The following is a 14,749-nucleotide window of genomic DNA, read 5'->3' as shown; positions in this document are numbered from 1 at the left end:
TGTAATATATCCCAGAATTTAATTTCAATCACTGCGACAATATTATTTTTGGGTCGCGCGAGAAGACCGATTTCTTGCGTAAACGTGGACATATGGAACAGTCTCCATTCGAAATGTTTCGTTCGAACTACGAGCGGACGCGTCGCGATAAAGCTCGCAAAAATAGAAGTTTCTTATACCGAAACCGAAGAGGAGGAGGAATAAATGTTTATTCTGCGGAACAGCGAGAAAGTGTCCTTTCTTCGCCCTATAGGTGGACGGCTCTCTCAGTCCGGAAAGCCGTTGGCTAATGCCAGCGGCCCAGGCCCAGTCCACCAGACTTTGCTTAACATTGCCTCCCACGTTTCTTCGATCGCTTGTAATGGTTCCGAAGTTTCATTCTGATGGTTTTCGTCGCGCTGTAGGCACACCAACACCATGTGCTGGAGGGTGTCTGGTGCATCACAAAATCGGCACAGGTATGAGGATTTTGTGGCGTGCATCCGGTGCATCATAATTCCGTGGATATGTGTATTCGTTTGTAGTTTGCATATATAGGGAGGTGGCTTCTTCCTCAATTTTGGATCTTGTAGCGGATATTGTATTCTTTCCAGTCGGTAGTGTTGCAATATTACGGCGTAGTTGATGAGAATGCATACCGAAAGTGAATTATATATATATATATATATATATATATATATATATATATATATATATATATATATATATATATATATATATATATATATATATATAGACGCCGTTACCGCTTGCCGGAAATGGCGCAGAAGGTTGAGAATCAGCGCTCCTCTTCAGAATGACATTCTGTGAGAGTCCACCTAGCGGACTGTCCATTTCGGCCGTTCCTGATTGACTGGGGCCGCTCGTTTCCTCCTCGCTCGTGCAGCCGCATGCAATCAGCAGCGGCCGAAATGGACAGTCCACCAGGTGGACTCTCACAGAATACCCCCTCAGGATTAGGTGACTGCGACGCACTGAAGAAATCTCGGAGGCGACGTGCTGGCATTTGCGTCACGTCCGCTAACCACCAGGTGCGCGCGCCGTCGTCTTAGGTGATGTTTGGAGGCCTATAATAAGAAAAAATAAACAATCATCAGCCCTGTAGCTTTCCCAAGGTTTAGATCCAATAGTACAATGTTATTACCCCTGTATGCATTATCTGAAGACAAACTTCGTTGCCGTTGGCATTTCACGTTTTTTTTTTTTATTGATTACTTTGGGCGACATTGTTCTCGCAGAATTGAAGTCAGTGCTGAAAGACTCACCATTAGCTGGATACTGGGTGCCTCGCATGACTTTAGAGAAATACGGACGCAATACCCGAATCAAAAGTGCGCGTAGCTGCTCCAATTAATGGGCTTCTGCAATGCGGAAACATGCAGGACGAAAAAAAAATGAACGTATTAAAAAAAGGAGCAGTGTTCATTTTAGTGCGTGTTCTGAATCCCTATTTGTCGAAGTTTTCGCAGTGCAAAGCTAGGGGTTTCTGGGGAAAAGCTTGTGCTTTGAGCGCTGGCTGACATCGATTCTCCGATTACACCTATGCCCCTCCCCCTAAAATCACTAATTAGACAAATATTTAGCGAGCTTTTGCGTGGTACCTAGACTCTGTGCAAGAGCAGCCCTTTTTTCGAGCGAGAAAACGCGCGGCGTGTGTTTGGAAATTTGAGCTGTTTTGGGAAGGGCGCACAGCAATTCCCTACTTTGCCCACACGATCGGCAGGGCGTGAAGTAAGCGCTGCGCGTGTCTGTTTAAAATGGCCAAACCCGGTGAAGGGCCATTTAAGGGGGGCCTGGCTTGTCCCACGACTAGCACCGTTACCCTTAAAGCTCAAAGACATTGTGGTGCACGAGACATTCAGCTCCAAGTAGACTAGCGACGAGCAAAGATTCGAAAACTGTTGGTGCGCACCGAAATTTCTGAGCCTCACAGTGACAGCTGCAGATTTCAGCCTGGACAAAATTATATCTGAAGCGCCCCCCCCCCCCCCGTACACGGTATGCCTCATAATCAGATCGTGGTGTTACGCCCAGAACTCCATAATTTAATTCATTTAAGCGATAGCTGTAAAACTTTATTTAAAGCCGTTTTCGTTTGGTCTGGTTGGTGTTCCATGCAGTTCCCATGTCGTCGTGTTTACTTGTCGCAAAAAGTCGCAAACAAATATTTTGTCACGTACCATCTACAATTCTACTTTAGCCCTTAAGTCATGGGAAAACCAAAGATTAAATTAAACTAAGTATATAAGGTTTTACGCACCAAAACCACGATCTGATTACGAGGCACGCCGTATAGTGGGGGACTCCGGAAATTTCGATCACCTGGGTTTCTTTAACCTGCACGTAAATTTAAGTACCACGGGTGTTTTCGCATTTCGCCTCCATCGAAATGCGGCCGCCGTGGCCCGGCACTCAATCCCGCGACCTCGTGCTTAGCAGTCAAACTCCTTTAATGAGGTGACCACTAAAAAAAAAGAAGAAAGAAAAGTACCTGCACTCCCACGATTATCTCAGCTGTTCTTGCTCGTAATCGCAATGAGCAAGAGGCTCTTATCGAGGCAAAGTTGACATGCGAAGAAGAACAACGGTGTGTCAACGTGGCTTCCGTAACGTTCACGAAAAATGAACTTTGCCTCTTGGACGTCACATTGGTGTGACGATCGAGTGTCGCAGTTCTGAACGTGTACACATTTGAAGGCAGGGTTTTGAAAAAACCAATCGAAAGTATGCCCCATGCGTGTCTTGTGCTTCAACTCTGTCGTAAGCGCGCTTACACGTTTATAATTCACAATAGGGGTGTTTAAATAGCAAGATTTTTCGAATCACATCCGAGAGAAACTAGGCTTTAGAATCGAATCCTTTTTTTCTCATTTCCAAAATATAGCGAAGTATACAAGTTCAGTAGGTCAAGCAGTCTATAGAGATAAAAGAAGATTCGTACATCGAGTTATTTTAGCTTCAACGTAATTTTTAAATATCACCTGCCGCATTCAGCACAAATTTACTTTGCGAGCTGGAATACTCGAAGAGGTGTGCATTACTTACACGTAAATCAGTACACATGATTTTCTGTGTAACAAAATTTCACTAATTCAGCAATGGAATTGGCACTTGGTCTTTTGGAGCAGCTTTAGGAGCAGGAAAAAAATGTAGTTTGGAGCAGAAATATACGCTTTCGAAACAGGAATATTTGCCGCTTGGAGCAAGAAAAAAATGCTTTGGAGCAGTAAGTTACTGCTCTGGTGCATGTTAGCACTTTCTGAAACATTGCATTCGATGTGTATTACAATAAGATGCAAGTACGTCTTCTCATAACTTGCTGTTACATTTCATTGTTGTTAAATGAGAAGACGAAGATAAGCGCAAGGTTAATCCTAACCCACAGTTAATTCTGCATTTCAGTAAAGAATTTATTAAATCATTTATTTTCATCTCAAGGAACTGAGCCACCTGCAGTGTAGAAGCCCATCACACGTTCGCGTACACGCAGGCGGCACAGTCACAGCTGCGTAAATTTCAGCGTGTATGTCATCAACGCGCCTGTATACGTGTTAACGAATTTCCGCGCGCGAAATGAAAGGTACTGCAGTGGGTACAGAGCTGTAGTGATCGGACGGCCGCGGTGAACAACTAAGATTGTGCGGGCCTATACACTACCGGCATCGCCGTGTAGAGGGCCCGTACCTCGCCGGTCCCATATCCCGCAGCTGGCCCAGGCGATCGCTTCTACCGCCGCTCACGGCAACAAAGAAATCTGCTACAGTTTGTTTTTCTCACGTGAAGCAGTGCTTAATAGAACAAGGTTAGATCAAATGTGCGAGTGTTTCGGAAAGCGTGGCCCACTATAATAAACCACTGTCGTGATTGCCGGCAACGATCCGGCAGCCATTTCGTCTCGCGGACGGAGAAAGCAAACACCGATCAGCTGGCGAGGCCTCGGCTCGGGTGGCTTGCAGAGTATACTGCGTTTCGTTTGCTATCCGCAAACGATAAAAATAGAGAAAAACCAGTTCGTTTAAGTCCACGTTAATCGTGTTGTCAAAAAGATAAGCGCGCCAGGACGAGCTGCGGCCAGAACGCGGGCGCCGTCTGTCTTGCTCAATACCTGCCATAAACGACAAATTTTGCGCAACGTGTAGCAGGATTCCTTTCACGGCGCAGTTTGGCGCAATTGGCGCAGCGCTTCCATCATTGCTAATTACCTTTTCAACTATTTACTTTATTAGTGTACACATCGCAAGCATGAGTTGAAGTCGGCGATTTCGTGGGCACATTCACTGGGAACGAATCTTGAAACTGGCGCCAGGTTTGAGGTAAACGCTGTCGAACTTCCCGTAGAAATTGATTGTTGTTGTTCCGGTCTGGGAAGCATATTTAGCACCAGCGAACAAGGACAGATGGGAGACGACACCACAATGCACTACATATGCTTTAAAATTAAATTATGGGGTTTTACGTGCCAGGACCACTTTCTGATTATGAGGCACGCCGTAGTGGAGGACTCCAGAAATTTCGACCACCTGGGGTTCTTTAACGTGCACCTAAATCTAAGTGCACGAGTGTTTTCGTATTTCGCCCCCATCGAAATGCGACAGCCGCGGCCGGGATTCGATCCCGCGACCTCGTGCTCAGCAGCCGAACACCATAGCCACTGAGCAACCACGGCGGGTTACATATGATTTCCAAGTTAGTTTACCAACATGCCCAACAAGTGGCAATGTTCCGGTTACTTTTTTTTTTTTTAACGAAACGCCATTTCATCTATTGAAAGTGAGAAGTTACTGGAGCACCATATATATCTCGAAACTTCTGTCATCCTCAGAATTATGTCGAAGTGGCTATCTCTTTAAACGTCACCGGCTGTAGTTTATAAATTGCAACATATGGCGTAATTAGTTTGTAAGTTAATAAGCAAAATTTTGTTAATTACTGAATATTCACATCATTTTGTTTTCTGCGAATAATGTTCATCTCTGCGAGTAATTAATCTCAACAACTAGAATTGTGCTACCATGCCATGCATTGTCTTTAAAAATTCTGTTAACGATAAAACGCCGGGCTTTCGGTAAACGGGATCTCAAGGGCGACCAAGAAAAATAAGTTCTGTTTATCAGGAGTTCTATTTAGCAAGGGAATTGAGCTCAATGGTGTACACAAGTGGCGCTTTTGAAAGGGGGCAGGCATTTTGTTGCCAACAGCAGATAAAAGATGTAATGTATATTCGGTTACAAAGCAAAATTTTCTTACAAAGATTCTACTTTGCAGGAATGTAATAAAGCAGCCGCTGACTAGAACAAACAGCGCAAACACAGTTTAAAAAAAGTCATTTCGTCAAAAGAAAATATGTGTATAGACGTTTTAGCGTAGCTAGAAGTTATCCATAACTATGAGAACACACATTATTTGATACCTGTAATGTCGTTCACAGAAGGACTTCAGGTCAACTTGGGAGCGTTTGAATGAGAAACAACTGAGACGTGATTGTCTCTGGCGTGCGTACCCTGACAACGGCAGTACTGAAATACAGAAGCAGCACGGCGTCAGATTAAATAAACAAAGACAAAGGCAAATTATAACAGGCCCGGAAATCGTTTTAAATTGATGTAAACATAATGCCGTCATCCAAAAAATGATTTGGCTTTCCAAACCAAGGCAACAACATTGTAGTTGTCTAAAGGCAAGGCATCCCTATTGAATGATTGGAAATGATTGAACAGTCGTTTACTAGTCGATGCGTTCGCTCAGCAAATTGAGCCAAATTAATAGAGCTTTTTCTTCGCAAGTGTTATTTGCCCTTAGCTTGTTGCCTTCGCTGATAATGTGACCCCACATCAAGACTGCCTAAAAACTTTCTCTTACGAACAATTCTATCGCAAGACCTTTTACGTGAATACGCTCCTGCTCCTACGAATCAACTGCGGCTCTCTTCCAGCAGAATCAATCGGAACAGTCGTCGCCTGCGTCCGCATTTTTTCCATGCGGACTACAACTGTTAGCCTTTATATTCGAACATGGAAGAATATTAAAGCGAAAGCTTTACTGGCCGCGGACTTGCGATTTCGCCGTGGCATAGCTCCGAGGAGGCACATGACGTCACAACGCGCGCCTCGCCGCGGATATTTCTCTCTCTCTCTCGCTCCCTAGTCACTACGGCGCATGCGCCACTAGTAGCATCGAGCCACAGGTGTTTCGTCGCTGTGCAGCGCCGCGCCTTTCCGCCGCCGCTAATTGGTATGACGTCACACCGCGTTCCTCGTCGTTGCGCTCGCCTCCGCTCGCTTCGCCAGCTGCGTCGCATGCCTGATAACGTGTCGGAGGATTGAAAAGGAGAGCTCGCGTGCGCCGCAACCACAGTTGAGGCGGCAGTATGGATGGCGACAATTCTGATAGGCAGGAGGAGGCCTGGAATCGACGTCAGAACGAGAAGAAGAAGAAACGAATCGCCCAGGAAACAGACGAACCGCGCGCCGAATTCGACTGGCTAAACGCCGCAACACAGCTGGAAAACCAGACTAACCTGGACTTGCAATCAAGATTAACCAAGGCTAGTCATGCTATGCCTTAGCTTTCGCTACGTATATCCTGGCATAGCCGAGCTAAGCCACTGCCAATTTTTCCTCAGCTTCGAATCGAGTGAAAATCAAACATCAGTTTATCCGACTCTTGTTCGAAATTTCAAATAAATGGTCATACGCCCCTAAATATTGTTATCCAATATGCAGAAACAATACACAAGTTGTTACCTACCAGCAAAAATCAGCATAGTTAAAAGGAGAACTGAAGAAATAAGGATATGTAAGAATGCGATGACCGCGGAAATTAACATACATACTATATTCTACAGTACAAGAGACTTAAAGGCCAACCGCGACTAAATTTCACTTTGGATAAATTTGTTATAAAATAGTAGTTCATAAGCCACTGAAGCAGTCTTGACAAATCCGCAGGGCTGGTAACTGCATAGTTTTCTAGTTAGCAGCCTCTAGACAGCACCTAAGCAGACGACGAGTGCACCAGCATGACGCGTCTTTGCACGCCGCCTCTGAGATCTCAGCGCGTCTAAGGTAGCCGTGGGCGCCGCCTTATCTCGGAGGTCGTGCCGAGGAGAGAGAAAGGATGCATAGAAACGCAGGGAGGTTAACCAGAGATAGCTAGGGTTGGCGACCCTGCGCGGAGGGAAAGAGTAGGGGGATAAAAAGAGAAAGAGAGCGGAATTGAGAGAGAGATAGAGATAGAGAGAGAGACAGAGAGAGAGAGAGAGAGACAGACAGAAACGAGCACAAACAAACCGTGTACATTGTAGAGCGGTAGGGGGCGGCGTCCTTAATGTCTACCGTGAAGGCCCCTAAAGCGCAGGAATCTTGGTAACGCGAATAAAGCATTCTGCGCGGATGCTCTTTTGGAGCAATGACACAGAGCATTAGTTCTGATAGTGGACGATTGTCCAATTGGTCCAGCACTCTGCAGATTACTCTTCTCTGGGCACTACATCGCGAGCAGACACAGATAATGTATGTGAGCGTCTCATCGCTGCTACATGTGTCGCACTTGGGGCTGTTGGCCATTCCATTGAAGAAGGCATAAGAGTTTGTTAATGCTACGCCTAGTAACAGACGGTACAGCATGGTCTGTTCACGTCGTGTGAACCCACGCGGTAGATGCATCTGTATATGCGGAGGCAACGAACGCAAACGACGCATGGTGAAAACGTTCGAGTCCCACAGGGGCAAAGTACATTCACGGGACATCAATCGCAGCCCAGCCGCAGCGTCTGTTCGCGAAAGCAGAATCAAAACACATTGATCATGAGCAGATCGGGCGGCTTCGTCGGCGTGGTCATTCCCGCTGATGCTGCAACGTCCTGGAAGTAATCGAAAGACTACGTTGTGTCCCATGTCATACCGAGGAGCCGCGTGCTATACCCATGCGTCAATTCCGGTGGCGGGTAATGGCGGCGGTTTCTTTTTTAGTTTCGATATTAAAAACAGCTATCTTTGCGAGCTTCTAGTGATGCTTCCAATTGGATTTCAAAAGAAAAATTTTGCATGGAGGCTTCTCTATACTTACATTATCTTAAACATCTTTTTTTTTCACGTTGTCTAAACTGCCGCGCTTTGTTGAAGGATCGTCGAGTAGCCGCACTGTGTAGAACCTGCAAAACTGGCTGCCTCCTGCGCCACCGTCCCAGCGGGAAGCCTGGCAGAGTCGGCGTCTGCTAAGACAGCTCGAACGAGCTCTGCGCTGCGGCACCAAACTTCGTACGCCGTCTCCTCGTCGAGGACTTTGCGGGACCAGGATGATTCTCGACAGGATACGAAGTACTTTCCGGTGACGTCACGCACACCTGGCGAGGACGCGAGGTAGACCGAACCCCGAGCTCCATTGCGAGGGCTCTGCAAGAAAACGAAGCGAAGGATTAGCAGACTTTGCTAAGCGTTGGCTCCGAAAACTTATTTGGCCCATCTGGCGAGACTTTCTCGATGTTTGTCTGTGTAGTCTCTCAACACTCTATAAACGATGAGCAAAGCGAGAACAAAGTAAAAGCGGGAGCCAACGTTTCGACAAGTGGACTTGCCTTTTTCAAGGCGACAGACAGTGAAGACAAAAGTCCACTTGTCGAAACGCTGGCTCCCGCCTTTTCCTTGTTCTCGCTTTGCTCATCGTCTTCAATTTCCACCTTCCGCCTTCCCCTTGTTTTCGCTGAACAATTTAGAGAAATACACTATGTGCTGTCTACATGGCAGAGAGTAGTACTTGTTAAACAGCTTAGTCAGTACGGGTTTATGTTTAAAGAACCGGAACGAAAGGAAACACATAGACTACGCTTGCCTTAGCAGGTGTTTGTGACGTCATACTCTCTCTCTCCACTCGCATACATCACATCTAGCTTAGCGTTGTCAGGGAGCAGCTTTAAGCTTTCTTGTTTCCTGCGCTAGATGGAGTTATTAGAGAGTTTTAGAATAGGGGCCCCAATAGTTTGGGGCCCCAAAGAGCTTTGCGGGTGTTAGCGTTGGGGCACGTAGGAGTGAAGAGTTTTAGAATAGGGTTTTACGTTTGCGGATAGCGTCTTGCGCTGACAGCGCCACTACGGCGTCAAAGAAAAGCTGTTAGAAATAATTAAATAATATATACCATGTTATGATAGGACTGATCATTTTGACTAGCGTGTATTCGCGTTTAATTACAATTTAGAGGTTATTCTGTGAGCAGCAAACAATTAGTTGCGCTTAGTTTTGAGCAAACCAACTTTACTAGCCTTCACCAGCCAAGCTTAGCCGTGTTAGGCCTACGAGCCATAAAATCCACAATCGAATTCGAAATCAGCGGCGTCTAATGAGTCAATCTTCATAACACACGCTAGTTGAGAGAAAGCGATACCCACAGTCACTTCTCCTAGCTTGCGAACTTCACGCGTTACCGCGAATCGAACCCAGTCTTGTGCTAGGTTAGAGCCGTCGCTTCGATGGGTGCCGCCATGTTTGCCGACGCAAAGCTTTTGGGGCCGCTATTTGGGCTCCCGCTAAATCGGTGAAATAGCGTTTCCAACGCAAAACCTAAACGCAGTTTGCGTCTTGCGCATGCGCAGTGGCTTCGACGCTATTTCTTTGGGGCCCCAAAACGTTTGGGGCCCCTATTCTAAAACTCTCTATTATTGCGAACCATTCTTTGCATCGTACCGGGCACTCTGCGGTAGGTAGGTAAATTACCGCCTCGCCTTGTCGTGTTTTCGTAGCCACACCACTGGACAGAGGACGACGTCCGGAAGGAAGATTCTGTAGTCGCGTTGCTAGCCCTCTTCCAGTGGTTAACCCCAGTGAGAACACGTGGGAGACCTTTAAAGCGAATATATTTCTTTGGCTGTCTCAGCCTTTTTAGTGCTTGGTATAGATAGTCGGAAAAGGCAAGGAAAGCATTCATTCGCGCGCTCACTCGTTCGTTCTTCGTTCGTTCGTTTGTTCGCTCCCTCAATCGTTCGTTCATTAATTCGTTCGTTCGCGTGGTCACGTGTTCGTTCGGTCTTCTTCGTTCGTTCGCTCGCTCGTTCGTTGGTTAAGGCTATTCGCTGACATTGACAATCATCGTCATTGGTTTCGGCACGATTTTTTTTTTGTTCCTGCACGACCGTCTCTCTCTGCAATGTCCGTAATAACTCGTTCCACATTTATTGCGCAATATATACTGCTGCCTGTGCCTGCAGGCCCTTGACACGCGTGACCGACGGTAAGTAGGAAGAAGTATTTTAATGACTGGAAAATGTAGAGAGGTCGGCCGGATAATGGAGCATCTGGCCTGCTACTCTACGTAAGGGAAGGGGAAAAGGGGAAGAAAAAGGGTCACAATGGGGGATTATAATGGGAGGAACGAGGTGAAGGACACATTACACAACTGGTATCACAGGCGTGAGTCCAGGCCCGTGTGACCTAGGAAACGTGAAAGAGCACGCATTGTCTCTGTCGTCTGCCAACTCTGTGGCCATGCGCCTAGCAAGAGGTCCTCCGACAGTGGTCCATTGTGTAAATGTCTCACGGTATCTAGGCGGTACGTAAATTTTTGCCGAATGCGATGTGACCAGCAGATATGACGTCACACGCGTAATCGCGCCTCCTCGAGGGTGTTTTGCAGAATGCTCACCGTTCCGAACGTGTGGAGGAACGAGTTCCAGAGAAAGTGGCGCAAACCCGGTTCTTTCTGGTTGATGGTCGTCGCCACTACGCCCGGGTGGACCGCGTTGCACGTCACCCCTGTTAACAAAACGAAAATTAAATATATATATATATATATATATATATATATATATATATATATATATATATATATATATCGATTAGTAGCTTGAAGTGCGAACGATGATAATGATAGCTCGGGCAGTTAACCGCCATAACGGTGCCCTCAGTATACGTAAAAAAACAAAATTCGACAGATTTATCGGATGTGTGAACCGACGACAGCTATATCTCGCGCAACTGATGATGACGTTGGCGCACTCAGTATATGAAGCAAAAGGAAAAAAAAACTGACGAGTATTGCTGAAAGTGTAAACCGTCGACGGCGATAGCCCCGGATGACTAATTAATGTTGATGGTGTGACGATGTCCTCAATAAAAGGTCTTAAAAAAATGACCACTTTCAGCGAACGGATATAGCATCAGCTCGGAACAGGCTCGCCACCGATGTACCAGGCAGCCAGCATCGACGATCAGAGCCACGGAAACCGTGCTCTTAACTGTGGCTTGGCAGTTTAGCGCTCCCAGAATGCTGTACGCTGTACGCATATCAGAGGCGGACTGTTGAGGGATTCGCGTCAACAATGGTACGTCTCAGGACTGGTCCCCGTAGAGAAGACGACGTTGAAGACCAGGGCCTTTCAATATGTTCATGTGGTCGCAGATGCCCCTGAACGTGGAACACACAGGGAAAGCTTGCAGAACTACCCAGCCCACACGTTACGGTTCCAAACATAATTACACTTGTAAACGTAACACGACTTGTACATTGCTATACGCGAAGGCTGTGCTGCAAGGCCTCCGCAGTGGCTTCGGAAAAATGCGCGTATATTTAGGCTTAAGCTTATCTTGATGACGATATATGGTGTTTTCTGGCGTAAGTGCCAATGATGGCCAAAGAGCGCCAAAAGCGTATCTTGAAAACTACAACAAACGCAAGACGGGATTGTATTTTAGAAACCGTTTAATTCTGTCCCAGACCAGAACGAATATTTCTTCAACTTCGAGGCTTTCTTTCTGAGAAACGCGTATGGGTTTCCTTTGTAGCTTCGTGCTACAGTTCGGGTGGGTGCCAATTTTTCCCTTTCAGAGGTGTTTACTTCATCGACCAGGAATTCCTCGTTGAATCCAACTGGTTGCCCTGCTAAATTTGCATCTGCATCTACTAGCTCTCTCTCTTGCAATGTTCAATCAATTATGTTTACTGATTGCTGATTCTATTCTTACTGTTGCTGTCCTTCTCATTCTGCTTTAAATCTCGCCTTTCCGCATAATATACTTTCTATCAGTCCAAAAAATTATTTACGATTGGCATATGATCCATTGAATTCTTGGCCAATGTACGGCAGTGGATATGAGACTATATTTTCACCGAACAACGACGACGAAATCAGCGATGACAACAACGACGTAGACAACAACGACAACAACTACTGCTGCTATCGCTGTACAAGGCAGTAGATGGTTAATTGTAGCCGCTGACGCGTTTAAATCACCTTAGCAGAGGGGATGGTGTCCATATGGGGGCCGCTGCAGTGGCATTGCACGTAAATTTGGTTGCGGGAGTTCAGTTTTTTTTTCTTTTTTTTTTCTTTTTTAACCTAGGTAGGACATTAGGCAGTATGATAGCAAGAGCTTCGTGGTGCAACCCACCGCCCCGTTCCAAAGGGGACGCTCATAACATCCATCCATCCATCCATCCATCCCATAGAGTTTCCTACAAAAATTACTAGAGGGAACTCTGGCGCTAGTGTCTACGGGAGCTGCAATGGGAGCGTTTTTCCCAGCATGGGAATTACAGGAAGTACATGGATTTGCCTAAACTTCGGACTTTTGGCTTCAAACGGCTTTCTGACTTTGTAAACTCGTCATTTTCAACAGTGCATTGCGTAATAAATAACTAAATAAACATCATTAAAATTGCCCGACGGCAGCTTTCGAACCCAGGGACTCTAGCAGAGAAGCCTGATATTCAAACCATTAAGCCACGGACGCATGTATCGACAAGCGAATGAAACGCCCTTATGAATTTATCGCGGGATGCCAGAGCCTTGAGACGCTTGGCGCGTTTCGATTTGGCCACCTGGACAAGCTCAATCGTTGCAATTAATAGCAATTGTAGCGTTCCTGGCGTCTTCTGCACTTCGAAGAATATAGATTGCGCTAAAATATACTACAATAAGTTTTATATAGCCTAATATACAAACCCACAAGAACGTCTGAATCCACAAGCACGAAGATCAGACAAATCCATGTACTTCCCATCATTCCCATGGTAGGACAACGACTGCAGCGCCAGAGTTCCCTCTAGTAATTTTTGTAGGAAACTCTGTGATCCATCCATCCATCCATCCATGTAGAGTGCCTCGATGCCACGCTTCTCCAGGAGGCGGCGCTGACATCGAGGCACCCTAGGGGCTTGTGCTTACCCGTTCCTTGGAGTTGGCGTGCTAGCTGGACGCTGAACAAGTTGAGCAAGAGTTTGCTACTGGCGTACGTCGATTCAACACCGGGGTACTCGATGCTAGCGCCGCAGCCCCCGGGTGCCTCCAGCTGCTCCCAGGGTACGCGGCCCAAGCGGTAGAGCGATGACGTCACGTTCACCACTCGACTTGGTCCGCTGCGCTTCAAGAGGTCTGCGCCGCGCGAAATGAAATGTGTCCGTGTGAAAGTGTCGGCTAGTTGTTTATTTTCAAGCGGGAACAACGCTAAGGACAAGGAATAAGTGAAGGACGAAGTGTTCCATTTCTTTTTTGTGTAACTTTGTGTGTGTGTGTGTGTGTGCGTGCGTGCGTGCGTGCGTGCGTGCGTGCGTGTGTGTGTGTGTGTGTGTGTGTGTGTGTGTGTGTGTGTGTGTGTGCGTGCGTGCGTGCGTGCGTGCGTGTGTGCGTGTGTGCGTGCGTGCGTGCGTGCGTGCGTGCGTGCGTGCGTGCGTGCGTGCGTGCGTGCGATCGGCATTATGGCTGACGAAAGCGCCATTCTGATCAATCACGCTAGGGCAAGTGAACTGGTTCGCTTTCCGAACCGTTATGAGATCTCGTTCCTGAGTATCAGACAGCAGTGTGGGGGAGGAGGAGATGGAGCAGAAAGATGAAATAGACTGCGAGAGCCCGCTGGGGCTGTCGTAGTAACTGAGCACAGAACAGTAGAAATCGCTCGTCTGAAGATTTTTTTCAAAAGATGAGCTATTTAGTGAGCACTTTGCTACTAACCCAGCAGTAGATTGGTGAGCAGGAAGGGCCCGAGGTAATTGGTGGCCAAGGTAATCTCTATGCCTTCATGTGTCAACCGTTTCTGCCTGGGTGCTGAAAAACAGCGACAACAAAAAACTTGTACTCAATACTCACCTTATGCTTTAGCATTGACTGAAAGGATTGCCCATTTTTTAATACCATTTATTACAAAATTCACGAGGGTCAGAGAGACGTTACAGAGGGTGGTAGTGAGTTATGAGCACCACCAATCCAAAAGTATCTTACTATACAAATTGAATATGATATTGAATAGTTACAATCTGCGCGGGAAAATGGTTCACTTAACCGCTGTGTGTTATAAGGAATCTAGTAACGTATAAGTTCCGTGCAGTGGAAGGCAAACTTTGAAACGCTCATCTAGTCGTCGTGAAACATGATGCCATTAGTTCGTCGCGCGGGCGCTGTGCTCATATATTTTATTGCGATAGCAATTACTGGACACCCCAGGCGAATTTTCGGCGTCAGCGTCGCCGTGAGGCACTGCACATATTTAGGTATACCTATGCTATATATTTAGCCGTACCACGTATAATGCAGGTTAGATTGCTACACTACTCCATTAATGAAGTTGCTTCATACCAGGTCTTACGCTCTTAGCTAAATTATTCCTCATTTTTTTTAGAATGGCAGCCCTCAAACAAATGCCACGAAACATAACATTCACAGCGCGTGCCTTATAATTCTCCGCAGAAAATTAAATAATAGAGATTGCAGAACAAAACCAGCACTCAACCCTGAAACTGATGCAATTTATTGGCGCGGCTCTTTACG

At 46.4% G+C, this 14,749-nt stretch overlaps 1 protein-coding gene across 4 annotated transcripts in view; it reads right to left on the bottom strand.

Moving 5' to 3' along the window:
• Positions 1-711: 711 nt before the first annotated feature.
• Positions 712-14,749, bottom strand: part of LOC142588103 (retinol dehydrogenase 14-like) — a 169,166-nt gene continuing 155,128 nt past the window's right edge. For 3 of the 4 annotated variants that reach the window (XM_075699572.1, XM_075699569.1, XM_075699573.1), the window contains exons 4-7: positions 13,937-14,029; positions 13,154-13,360; positions 10,633-10,742; positions 4,307-8,393 (exon numbers count right to left, since the gene is read on the bottom strand). In XM_075699572.1, coding sequence (XP_075555687.1) covers positions 8,100-8,393; positions 10,633-10,742; positions 13,154-13,360; positions 13,937-14,029 — 704 coding nt within the window. In that variant the 3' untranslated portion in view covers positions 4,307-8,099. Of the gene's footprint in view, positions 1,068-4,306; positions 8,394-10,632; positions 10,743-13,153; positions 13,361-13,936; positions 14,030-14,749 lie in introns of those variants that run through there. The other variant, XM_075699571.1, reaches the window with a different exon arrangement.

This window comes from Dermacentor variabilis, chromosome 7 (genome assembly GCF_050947875.1).
Source record: "Dermacentor variabilis isolate Ectoservices chromosome 7, ASM5094787v1, whole genome shotgun sequence".
NCBI lineage: Eukaryota > Metazoa > Arthropoda > Arachnida > Ixodida > Ixodidae > Dermacentor > Dermacentor variabilis.
This window is presented reverse-complemented; position numbering and strand designations above follow the sequence as displayed.